The sequence below is a fragment of the Stegastes partitus genome, unplaced genomic scaffold (assembly GCF_000690725.1).
Source record: "Stegastes partitus isolate 25-593 unplaced genomic scaffold, Stegastes_partitus-1.0.2 Scaffold730, whole genome shotgun sequence".
NCBI classification, from domain to species: domain Eukaryota; kingdom Metazoa; phylum Chordata; class Actinopteri; family Pomacentridae; genus Stegastes; species Stegastes partitus.
The window spans coordinates 261,917-274,422 of NW_007578461.1; the positions used below are offsets into that span (position 1 = coordinate 261,917).

Here is a 12,506-nt window from a genome sequence, read left to right on the forward strand (position 1 = left end):
CATTTTCCTTCCCTTAACAGGGCCCCACCAGTCATGTGTTTCTTCCTGAAAAATAGCGAAGTTTCACAAATTCAAAACAAGGATGTTGCTGCTGTGGCTGCTGCTGCTGCTGCTTGGCTAACACACACACACACACACACACACACATATGTCCTCCAATCTGAGCTGCTTTGAGCCGCACTGTTTCATCTGGTGCTATCAGGGCTGATGAGAGCCTCTTGTCTTTCTGGGTCTGCTGCAGCTGCTGTGTGGTGAGTGGCAAGCCTCTCTGATGGCTCTCCTTTATCTTCACATCAAGCGATTTGCTGGGCCTTTCATTTTGATACTTGTGCCAGATTGAAAAGGAAAACTTCACAAAAACTAGTTTCGGAATGACACCGGTTCAGGCTGGATGGTTGCATCCTCATCCAGAGCTGTGGACCACTCAACCTAATTTCATTTAAAACACACACTTGATCTGATTTTTCTGGTCACTCTGTGTTGTACTTGTGCCATTTATCATACTTTGGTGTTTAAATGCCTAACACTGGCAGCACATTTTTCTTTAAATATTTAGGATTTAAAGAGGAGTACAAAGATACGATAGTACTTCGTGGAGGTACTAGACGCTTAACAGGGTAAATGTGTAAAATTATAACTCACTAGACCCTTCTAGTAAAGGTTTTTCACCTTAACATTTAATAGGGAAAGCATTTTAAGTTTTTATTTTATTTTTTTTAGCTTATTTAAATCAGTTTCGTGAGCTGTTGTGAATGTTTTCACTTTGGACGTAGCGTACAGATTGATGTTCTGATGATCCATTCAAAAAGAGGAACATGAAACTGGGTTCTTAGATTTCGGGAGTTTTACAACTGCTGACACAGAAGGTCACCATCTCTGAGCCTAAGAGAATCCTTCTATAATTAATAAGCGTTCGGGATACAAAGAGAAATTCTTTAACCCTTTTTAAATTCCTTATTGAAAGCGAGAAATAGGACGAGAAAGGGGAAACCGGCAGAGTTTGTCATTGCACTTTGTCTGAAGGATATTGCTAAATCCTGAAAGGTGGGCGTTTTGTAACCCTCCCGACAGCAACGGGAAAGGAAATGTACAGAGGCTGAAGCAAAACATCTCTTTGCACATAGCGACATGACTCACTGAGACATGAAAATGAATCCCGATGGCGTGTTCCCATCTACAACAACACAACTGGTCAACACACACAAAAAAAGAATAGCCAGACTTAATTTATGCTGTCTCTATTTTAAGTATGTCATTGCATTTGTTTATAAAAATGCACTCCAAGTTTAATACGCTCGCCAGCTCTCCCCCCCTTTCTCCCTCCCTCTCATTCACTCAATTGCCTTTTGTCAGAGCCACAGGCAATTACCTATTAGTAGTAAGCAGATATTTAAAAAAGGGAAGCAGGGGAAATGGGGGCCCTTTTTGCACATTGCTGATAAGAAACAGTGGGAAATTTCATTTTTTCTCTCACAGAGAAATGCAGAATTCACCGAAATAGTCGCTCATTGTGGGCTGAGGACGGCGACCAGACAGCTTGAGTGATAGACACAAATTATAAGTAATACTTCCTCATCTTATGGGCTTGTTGCAATTTCTCAGTCTAGACTTAAAGTTTCTGCTCCGAAGGTACGAGGTTGTTCCAGACCAGACGTACTTAGAAGATTGGATTAACGGAAATCTAATAAAAATTATTTCAATTTGCGTCTTCGCCCTCAAGAATAGATCGAACCGAACTTTCAAGAGACTGTTGACAATAAAGACGTAGATATTGGAAACAGTGGATTTTTCAGTTTGTCATCAGAATCAGGAAGGGGGGCCGTGACGTGGCGTTAAAAGACCACAGGAAGTTTCGCAATGCTGTGGTCTCATTTACTGGATTCCTGTGTGTGCATGTATCATGTATGTGTTGCTATGTGTTGCTATGTGTGTGTGTGTGTGAGGACGTCTGTGTATCTCTGATGGAGAAATCAATAAAGGTTATCTGCCACACTGTCAGATAACACACCAGAGCTTTCCTTCCTGTTGCGTTCCTCGCAGTACTTAATGATTACGCATTTAGGATCTAATGATGGTATCAGTTAGAATTATTACTAACATTAGGTAATGAATTTGAAGCTTGATTTACTGAAGGGAAAACAATAAAACTTGATTCTGTACATGAAATGTGACACGTTTAATCGGCTCTTCTTGGTGTAAATCGAGTCATCGTTTGCAATTTATAAGTAAGTAGTCTGACATTAGTTTTTTGTTTTTCTTAAACTTTCCACAAGACAGTTAAAAATGTTTACAGCAGTTTTCTAGAGGACAAATCTTTAAATTATTCATTTACCAACTAATTAAAATGTACTGAGTAATTTGAGAAACTGGTTTTCTCAGTTTTTATGTTTGTTAAATCCCGGAGAGGGCTGCGCGGTGGAGCGGTGGTTAGCATCGTTGCCTCACAGCTAGACGGTCGCCGGTTCGCGTCCCGGTGAGGACACCCGGGATCTTTCTGCGTGGAGTCTCCATGTTCTCCCCGTGCAGCGTGGGTTCTCTCCAGGTTCTCCGGCTTCCTCCCACACAGTCCAAAAACATGTTGAGGTTAACTGGTGATTCTAAATTGTCCGTAGGTGTGAATGTGAGTGTGCTTGGTTGTCTGTCTCTAAGTGTAGCCCTGTGATGGACTGGTGACCCTGAGTCAGCTGGGATAGACTCCAGTCCCCCAGCGACCCTAGTGAGGATTAAGCGCTGTATAGATAATGGATGGATGGATAAATCCCAGACACTACAAACTGATCCTGCAAATAAAACAGTTGTTTTTATAAGTGAAATATGTTGTGAAACGTGTAAAAAAAAAAAAAAACAATTGCATGCATCAAATCTCATTGAACCTGCTGTTTTTTAGAGGAAAACCACATTTCACATGTGAATCTCAACACGAAAAATACTTGAAAACCACATTTACATACATATATCTATGTGTGATTAATTTACTTGTGCTTTTATTGTCAGGTGCAAAATTGTTATTTTTTTTATTAGCCAACCAAATCAATTAATGCTATCCGTCTTTCCTTCCACACAGCACTGAGATATGACCATGCTGTAAAGATCTGAGTCTTGTTGGGGATGTTTTGTAAGCCAGCAGCCAGCTATCTGAGAATTTAAACCTTCCATGCCCGTGTAATGGTGAGTGTTTCATAAACACAGTGCTCACAATTTATTTCAATTTCCCTCACACCTGTGCTCGTATTGTGATGTCCCAAATGATTCTTGGATTTAAAAAGCAGGTTGTTGACTTAATACCAGAAGTACAATATGCTGGGGAAATTGCTTCCATCTGCTTAAACCCCCCCTATTTTCTACCTAATATACATATATGATCAATCAACTGTGGTGCCCAGTTAGCTTTCAACAACTAGCAAATACTAATTTCCCTTGGAGGAGTGAAGCAATTTCGCCCATCTAATAGATCAGCATAAGAGGACAAATACAGTACCAGACAGCTACTGGTGATATCTATTTATTTTGTCTACAGAGAATCTAAATTTCATTTTTATCAGCTAGCAGAGCTTTAAATGTTGCATCTCCTGTGTAATCACATTGCATAAACGTTGAGCCAAGCTGCCAGGAATATGGCTTTTTATTATTCCTGAGTGTGTCATATGTCAGCGGTGGGATTTGTTCCGTATGTGCTCGACAGACACAAACAGCACTGCAGGTTTATTCTGCTGCTAGAGTTCTGGGAAGAAGTAAATGCATGCTGTTTATACTGAAATATTATGGAGATCACATCCAAACCCCTTGGAAAAAAAAAACCCATGCTGATGATGTGTTTTGAAGCGACAGACGTTATCGCTCTCAATTTCTTCCCTTCACGCAAATGCAGCGTGTCGCTTCGGAAAGAAATGGCAATATTGTTTTGATAGGGCACGAATGTTTGTAATTTGAGAATAAGGCATTTCATTTTGGTTGCTTAACAGGTTTTATCATCATGATATCCACGTGGGTAGTGATTGTCGTGGCGGTGGCATTTGCGAATGCGACGAGGAGTGGTGAGTCTGAGAATGAAATGGAAATACCTAACCTGCAATTACCAAGACAGCTTTTATTACACCTTTGCTTTCTTTGCCTAGAAGATCCATTTTTTCTAGAGGATGACGTGCAACCATGTGCGACGGTCCAGATGTCCAGCTCGGTGGTGCTCATGGGGTCACCCGTCACGGCAATCTGTGTCATCAGAGAGGACTGCCTTCTGGTCATCGGTCAAGCTGTCCGGATAGAGTGGCGCCTCGACGATCGCTTTATTCCCAGCAGCTCCGCCGCCAATGAGAGCGCCAGAGTTTCTGAGGCTGTCATATCAAGCTTCAATCACTCCAGGGCGTCCCTCACCTGCTGTATCCAATCCTCTCCCGCTCAAGTGGTGGCAGGAGTGGAGATCCGAGCCGGATGTGAGGAAGAGTTAATGTTCTTTCAAGTGTTTGTTCGCTGATCAGATGAACGCACCTGTGCTGCTTGTTTGTGCGTCTCCAGTGGCAGGAGGGGAGAAACATAATTGGGGATGTTTGGCAGTTTTTAAAAGCAGAATTTATTATGTTTGTTGGAGCTCAGTGTAAAAAAAAAAAAAAGGGAAAGTAAAACCTCAGTACTGAACATTTTAATTAACATGAAACTTAGCAATTTTTCTGTTATCCAATCTAACTGATGTGACACACTTTAATAGATCTTTGGACAGAAACATATTTTAGAACCGAACTGGAAGTTTATATGAGAAGATAAATATATTACATTAAAAAAAAACAAGCAGCTTTTCAATTTTGGCTAATTATAAACTTTTTAAATTAGTAGTTTTTGTCCAGATATACAGCGAAGTAACACTTTTTATGCCAACATATAACTGATTTGCATCACTAGATTATATTTAGTTTTATTACATTTATTTATTTGGAGCTTGTGCAGAAACAATAAATCTCCTGCAAAGAGACGGGATGTGTTGCACCAGACTTTCTATTAACATTACTATGATTAATTCAATAAGTTTTGTTTCACATTAATTAAATACTAAATGTTATCGCACCATAGATCAGCCGCTAATGCCTTAGAACTGCTGGTGCCAGTAGACTGAATTCACAAACCAGCTGGAAAAGCATGACAGACACCTTCAACAGGTCCATTAAACAAAATAAATAAATGAAATCTTCTTTTTTTTTTGCATCTTTAGATCCACCAGAAGCACCACAAAATCTCAGCTGTCAAACAAACCTCACCGCCAACACCATGACCTGTAGCTGGGACCCTGGGCAACGGGAGACCCACCTGCCCACAAACTACACCCTCTACACTGAGATACAGTAAAATGTTCTGCCCGCAAACAAGAACTCACTTGTGGGAACTCACTTGCCCATTTTGGTGTCAGTTTAGAGTTTCAGTTCCAAAATATGCCAGTGAAGTTGCACAACTAAGTTTCCCACAATATGATTTCGTCATTTCAGGGATTCGCACCAGAATCAAGCTTATGAAGTGCCACCAGGGGTTCAGCATTTTATCATCCCGCGCTCCGACTTCGTTCTGTTCTCTAACATGACAATTTACGTGAAGGCCGAGAATGACCTTGGAGAGGCAACGTCAGCACCGATCATTTTGGAACCCATTAGTGCAGGTAAGAAATGCATATTGTATGTTGTAGATGTGGCGCTGTGGTTAGCATCGTTGCATCGCAGCAAGAAGGCCACCAGTTCGTGTCCCGGTGAGGACACCCGGGATCCTTCTGCGTGGAGTTTGCATGTTCTCCCCGTGCAGCGTTGGTTCTCTCCGGGTTCTCCGGCTTCCTCCTACAAGGTCCAAAATCTTGCTGAGGTTAATTGGTGATTCTAAATTGCCTGTAGGTGTGAATGTGAGTGTGTTTGGTTGTCTGTCTCTAAGTGTAGCCCTGTGATAGACTGGTGACCTGTGGTGGCTGGTGACAATTTCCAGTGGGGGGGTGCAGTCTGCAAATGACCTTTTATTTTAAATTACAATATGAGCAACATCAGGCACAACTATTTACCGGGATGCAAACTGTCTACCCATGAAGGATATTCTAATCTAATTTCACATTATTAAGACTTATCAGAACTAAATTTCAAAACCATTCATCAAACTTTCTTCAACATTTACAGGATCTGTACAAACTCATAACACACAACATAAATACTGAAAAAAACACTATTCAGGGCTCCAGATTAACTCTTTCACTGGTAGCACCAGTACGACCCACTTTCTCCTTTTGTTGCACCTCCCACCTGGTCAAAGGCAAAACGACTTGCTGAACATTTTCTTATCGATAGATGCTACGATTTACTGATGTCCCCTAAACGCCCCACATAGCAGGCTGTGGTAGATGCTGCTTGGTGGCTGTGGTGTGCTTTGACCAACAATGACTTAAAAAATAATAAACTAGGGGGTTCTAATGTCAGATTTGTCCGAGATTAAACCGAGTTACACGTATTCTACACGCGGTCTTTTCTATGAGCGGGAAAACACTCAGTTTTTCACGAGAAGACCTCATTTTTAAGCGCAAATACCGTGGTACACCGAAGTTATGAAAGTCCTACTTTCCACCACTGTGGTCGACACAGCAGCTTCCTGTGCCGGTTACAGCGACACTAATACAGCTTCAGGATCATCAATTCACACACTCTTAAAATAAAGGTCGCAAATGCAATCTGGAGCTATTTGAACAAATAAATGGCTCTTCTCTCTTTCTGCTCAGCAAACTTGTCTATGACTTTTTGGTTGAAGTCACTCATCTCTGTGACCAGTCCTGCCTCCATTGACAGCATGGCCAACGCATTTAACCGTCACGACAGTAGCTGTCATTTGGTAGAAGAGCGACGGGAAAGGCCGCGTGACGGCGTCAGAAAGCACGGTCATAAGAACATCAAGACAAAATTAACTGGCTTACAGTTAAAGTGGACGCACAGAGCTGCGCCCCGTGAGAAACTCTGCAGCTGCCAATCAGAGCCCGGGCTGAGGTCACATGATCATGAAAAGTTTTTCGAGCTACATACACTCTCATGTGGCCGCGCCCCACATCCAGGAAGTGTAAAACTAGTGAACACGCAGTAACGACTAACTTTAAACCTGTTAATAATACAAATATAGTTAATGTGGCAAAAGAATATGAACGTCATTATTAATTTAATTATCATTTTGTTATAATCAATTCAAATTTAATATTGTGTTTGAGAACTACTTTTTATCTGGTCATTAGTAGTGGGCGCCCTGTATGAACCACTGCTGGTGACCTGTCCAGGGTGTCTCCTGCCTTCACCCTGAGTCAGCTGGGATAGACTCCAGCCCCCCATGACCCCAGTGAGGATTAAGCGGTGTATAGATAATGGATGGATGGATGTTTATCACCTCAACTTCTATTACATTTGAATCGCAGAGCTAAATTTAGCATTACTTTTTTTAAAAAAACAGAAATGTCCAGCAACCCAGAAGGTTATTTAACAACAGCTTGCATTCTTCTGAAGGAAAACCGTCACACTTCAAATCTTATCCAACTGTCCTGATGAAAAAAACAGTTCATCTGTTGCACAATTAAAAAGAAGCTTTAATAGCTACATTGAAACTATATATATTTCTGTACTGGTAGCTAGAAATAACACAGCTTATCTTTTTTTTTTTTTGGAAAATGCAAAACAGAACACAGTAGCATTAATGTTGAACAACTGAAAATAATGCATTTTGTTTGTCTTTATTGTAATGCCACACAACTTAGGAAAAAGGATATGTCTTTTTCAGCAACCGTCTTTGTTTGGATTCAGAAAACCTTAAAGTCTGAGTTAAGAAGCTTTTTTTTTTTACTACACAACAAATGGTATATTTGTTCATCCAGATGGTTCGAGCAGCATTTGTGGCTCACAGAAATGCCTTAAGGACTGCTGTAGTCGTTCTTCTGGGTTTCTCAAAGGTCACCTCTTATTTTTCTAAATGTTTGACGCTTGTCGCTGTTACTCAAATATAAAGGTAATGCATGAGCGGAACCAACTCTGGGTCTAATTCGAAAATATTAGTTTTAGAAAAGAAAAAATTAAACAATTGGGGGGGGAAAGCTAATTCTGTTATCTTTTGCTTTCTCGACTGTTTTATTTCAGCTAAGTTTGACCCACCAGAGATCCTGCAAATTCAAGTGATGCCTAAAAGATATGGCTGCCTGAGGCTGAGGTGGAGCTTATCCCCGAACCAGCTCTGGATGCGTAACAAGCATATGAATCTGGAAGTCCGTCTCAGGACTGCTGACAGCAACCAATGGGGAGAATTGACAGTAAGTTCAAATCAATCCACTGTGAAAGCATCTGATGTTTCTAATGTTTGATAAAGTATATAAGCATCAATATGTCCTGCAGGAAGTTCAGTGTTTTTTATCTGGATTCACACTTGTATGGATCGTGTGTTCTGGGACAGGTCTTTGCGAGCCGCCTCAAACCATCGAAACCTTTGGACCAGTGTCGTCTCCGTCACTGGACCCGGTACTTTGCCCAGATTAGAGTCAGATACGAGCAGAGCCCCTGGAGTGAATGGAGCCGCAGCCAGTCTGGAGTCACCTTGGAGAGCGGTAGGTCTGAGATCAATTCAGAGTGACACAATCAGTCGCTTTAACATTTTCCAATCTATTGCCTTTTCTTCCATTTCCTGGTCTTTTCAATATATGCTAATGTCATGTTCTGCGTCTCCCATTGCTTTGCTCTGTAGCACAGGCTGAATTGATGTATTGAGTTTTGTCGCACACTCTCGTAGTGAATCCATAAACCTGTCTTGTATAGAAAAGTTTTACTTTCTAAGGAGTGAGAGGAGAAGTGTAGGGCTTTTGACAAACTGCAATGCTGACAGCCGTCTCTTTCTTTTCAGCTCCCACTGGACGCCAAGACTCGTGGATGAAAGTATCAGGGGATCACATGCCCAAACAACTCAACATACACTTGTTTTGGAAGGTACACACATCACACGCGTTGCTTGACACCTGTCACAAACTGATGTGTTTTCTCTTGTAGTTCTGGTGGAATGTGTGCGGCCTGCCTCCTCACTTTTTTTTTTTCTTCTCCCGTTATAGCCATCAAAACAATTCCGTGCCAACGGCCAAAACGTGTCATATATCGTCTCGGTGCAAAAACTGCCAGGTGAAAAAGGAAAGGTGTGCTCTACAAGGGAGAATCATTGTGCTTTTCAGCTTCCTGGGAAAATGAAGAAAGTGTACCTGAGTGCTGTAAATGCAGCAGGCAGATCCTCCCCCACTGAAGTTCGGATATCCAAACCTACAGGTTACTGACATCTTTAAAATGGTTCAGATAAGATACAGTAAAGTACGGTTTTTTCCAACAACATGCATTCTTTCTTTCTTTTTTCGGTCTGTAGATCGTGCTGCGATATCAGACATCACAGCCATTCCTCATGGTGACAGATCACTACTGGTCCAGTGGAGAAGTGTACCTACTTCTGATCTTGCTGGTTTTGTGGTGGAATGGAAACCTTTGTTGAAGCCAGGGCTCTCTCACATCCAGTTTGAAATTGCCGACAAGAACCAGTCTAGCCTTGTTATTACAGGTATGTTTCATAGTATTTGTATTACATGCTTGAAGATCCCCGTGCTTCTTATTTTACTCACCTTTTGTTTGGTTTTCCTAACCTGATGATCATCCTTAAGGACGAGAATTCAAACAATCTCCGCCGTTCAAGATTTTCTTTTTCCTGTGCGCAACCTGCCTGCACAGTGTTAGGATCTTGTGGGCACTGATCCACTCTAACCTCTTCACTCTCATCAATAGGCAGCTTTGAGCCCTACAAGCCCTATGGGATCTCTGTATATCCTAGGTTTAAGGACGGGATAGGCCTTCCTCAGACTGCTAATGCCTACTTGAGACAAAAGGGTAAGTCACCAAAGACACGAGGAGGATCACACAAAGAGAAAGCAGAGGTGTGAGAGTCAAGCTGCCTCAACTTTGAAGAAGTGAGAAGAGTTTGCACAAGAGTCAAACACATATATATATTGTGCAATTTCTCAGGGAACAGCTGATATGTGATGGAGTAATGCCCTCTTGTGGACAGAAATGAATAATTACCTTTGCTAGCCAGCAGGACTGAAGACATAAGCTGTAATGTATAATGTTAAATTCTGACTGCTCTCTACAGTTTTAATAATCACTTACGACAATATTCCTTTTTTTAAAGCTCCATCCATGGTTCCAAAATTACAAATTAAAAGGACTTGGAATTCACACGTTGAGCTTACTTGGGAAGAAATACCATTAGACTGGAGGAATGGCTTTATCCAGAAGTACAAAATCTTCTACTGGAATGAAAAGGGACCCATCAACAGTAGGTTAAAAATCTTAACTATGCTGTTGTAAAAGTATTTTTTATGAGCTCGATGTTCTCTAATGTCTGACTTTTCTTTCAGTTGTGGACGCTGGTCCAGAGGAGAGGATGGTGATCCTTGAACATATCAACACTGTGTCTCTGTATGAAGCGTTCATGATGGTCAGTACATCTGGCGGGAGCCTCAACGGGTCGACGATTCATTTCCAAATGGAGCCATTCGGTTGGTATCATTTGGTACTGGCTTTATGTATAAGAACTACAAACGAACAAAAGGTGTTTTCTCCAATCGGATGTGTTTTTCTTTTCCCAGATACAGTTGCTGTTGTGATGATTGTAATTGCAACTGGTGTGGGACTGTCGTTGTTCATCATTTTCATAGTCCTGACTTGTTTCTCCAAACACAAAAGGTAAGATCGTTGCCATGGCGTGTTAAGCCATGAGTCTTTGATGGGTTTTTTGTTTTGTTTTGTTGTTTTTTCTTTTTTTCTTTTTTTTTTATATTCCTAACAACTGGCGACCTGTCCAGGTTGTCCCCTGCCTTCGCCCTAAGTCGGCTGGGATAGGCTCCAGCCCTCCCATGACCCTAGTGAGGATTAAGCGGTGTATAGATAATGGATGGATATTCCTAACACAATTTTTGTCTGTTCTTCTACTTCAAGGTTAAAGGGCCGTTTCTGGCCAGCTGTTCCAGACCCAGCTAACAGCAGCATTAAAAGATGGTCATCGGAGTCAACGGAGGTGTGTACAGCTGACATCCACCTGATAAAAGGCTTATTCTGTCTTTTTCAGATGTTAGCTTAAAGCTGCAATAGCCAATACTTCCACATCAACAACAGATCGACTGACTGTGATTAATACAGGGATCTCTAAAATGGATGAACCCCTACAGAGAATCATGACTAACTCCACAGTTTCCCTCAGCTCTATACTAATATTTAAGCATCTTGATTTTCCTTTTCCAGGATACTTATCCTTCCTGGGACAAAGAGGATCCAATATACTTGTCCCACCTCAGCTTCCTGGACCTCCCCATGAAGCCAAGCAAAGAAGAGGACGATCTTTGGTTGAACAGTGCAGAGGACACCAGTGACCTGGGAGAGTCCATTTGTGGTTCACCGTTCATCCCCGGATACTCTGGTTCAAACAGCGACTCTGTTCCTTATGCTACCGTGATATTTTCTAGTCCGTGCAACAGTCCACCTCCCACACAGCCTCCTGTCTACCTGCGCTCTGAATCCACACAACCCCTCCTGGAGGCAGAAGAGTCCTTCAGTCCAAAGTGCTACCAGAATGTGGGGTCTGATGGGATGCCAAGGGAGCAGTGTTTTTTTGGGCCATGCCATGATTGTGTACCCAAAGATGGGCCAGATCCAGTCATTGTTTGGGATGACTTTCCTTTTCTACAAGCATTAGCCATGAATGAGCCTCAAAATGACTAAAAGCGCTTTACAGATTTTGCTAAATGTTCATGTATTTCTGAGCTTGTTGATCCAGCATAGAATACAGCTGTAAATGCAAGCTATAAATAATGCTAAAATCACTTTGATAATGATTTTTGATGCATGTACCTCTCTTTGTAAATACATCACATCTTTCAAAAATAAACTTTTTACAGAAGACAATATATTGATGAAATCATGTTATTGTGGGTTATATGTGGATACTTTTTCATATATTAAATATATATATTAAAAAAAAACTATAAAGACAGAAAAACATTGCTTTATCAGTAAATAATTCACAAGTTAAATCTGAGGTCAGTGAGACGCTTCTGCTGGTCGGATGAGAGACTTATGCTACACTTTGAGCTACTCAGATGTCAGCGTAACCTTTATACATCAATTTAGTTGTATAAAATGCAAGAAATGAATCATGGAATAAGAGATTGGAAAATGTTTTTATCTAGTTAGTTAATGCTAAATACAATACTAGTGTTGTGAGTCATGGACTGATTGGGTTGTTTCAATATCAACCCCAGCCTGAAACCTCGTTGTCTCCAGTATATATACACACTCGTCCTCAAATTTATTCATGCCCTCCCATTAAAGAAAGGGACAAGAACAGCTGTCACTGAAGTAAGTTGAAATTGACAAAAGTAATAATAAATAAAAATGTGATTAAAATTATGTCATTGCTTTTGCTTCAACAGATTTTTTTTTTTTTTT

At 41.1% G+C, this 12,506-nt stretch overlaps 1 protein-coding gene across 1 annotated transcript; it reads left to right on the top strand.

Annotated features, from left to right (window-relative positions):
• The first annotated feature begins 87 nt into the window (after positions 1–87).
• Positions 88–12,057, top strand: LOC103364235 (granulocyte colony-stimulating factor receptor). Its single transcript, XM_008291288.1, has 17 exons — positions 88–251; positions 3,065–3,168; positions 3,963–4,034; positions 4,116–4,430; positions 5,201–5,330; positions 5,472–5,638; positions 8,121–8,290; positions 8,431–8,581; positions 8,875–8,957; positions 9,077–9,284; positions 9,379–9,567; positions 9,789–9,890; positions 10,192–10,338; positions 10,421–10,561; positions 10,652–10,748; positions 11,001–11,079; positions 11,304–12,057. The coding sequence occupies exons 3-17, from the start codon at positions 3,974–3,976 to the stop codon at positions 11,778–11,780; spliced, it is 2,517 nt and encodes an 838-aa protein (XP_008289510.1). The 5' UTR covers positions 88–251; positions 3,065–3,168; positions 3,963–3,973; the 3' UTR covers positions 11,781–12,057.
• The last annotated feature ends 449 nt before the right edge of the window (positions 12,058–12,506 follow it).

Excerpts from the sequence above, each read along its gene's own strand:
- LOC103364235 (XM_008291288.1), top strand. The coding sequence starts at position 3,974 with ATGATATCCACGTGGGTAGTGATTGTCGTGGCGGTGGCATTTGCGAAT. Across the intron at positions 5,639-8,120 it reads TTTGGAACCCATTAGTGCAG|CTAAGTTTGACCCACCAGAG; the intron begins GTAAGAAATGCA and ends GTTTTATTTCAG. Across the intron at positions 8,958-9,076 it reads ACATACACTTGTTTTGGAAG|CCATCAAAACAATTCCGTGC; the intron begins GTACACACATCA and ends CTCCCGTTATAG.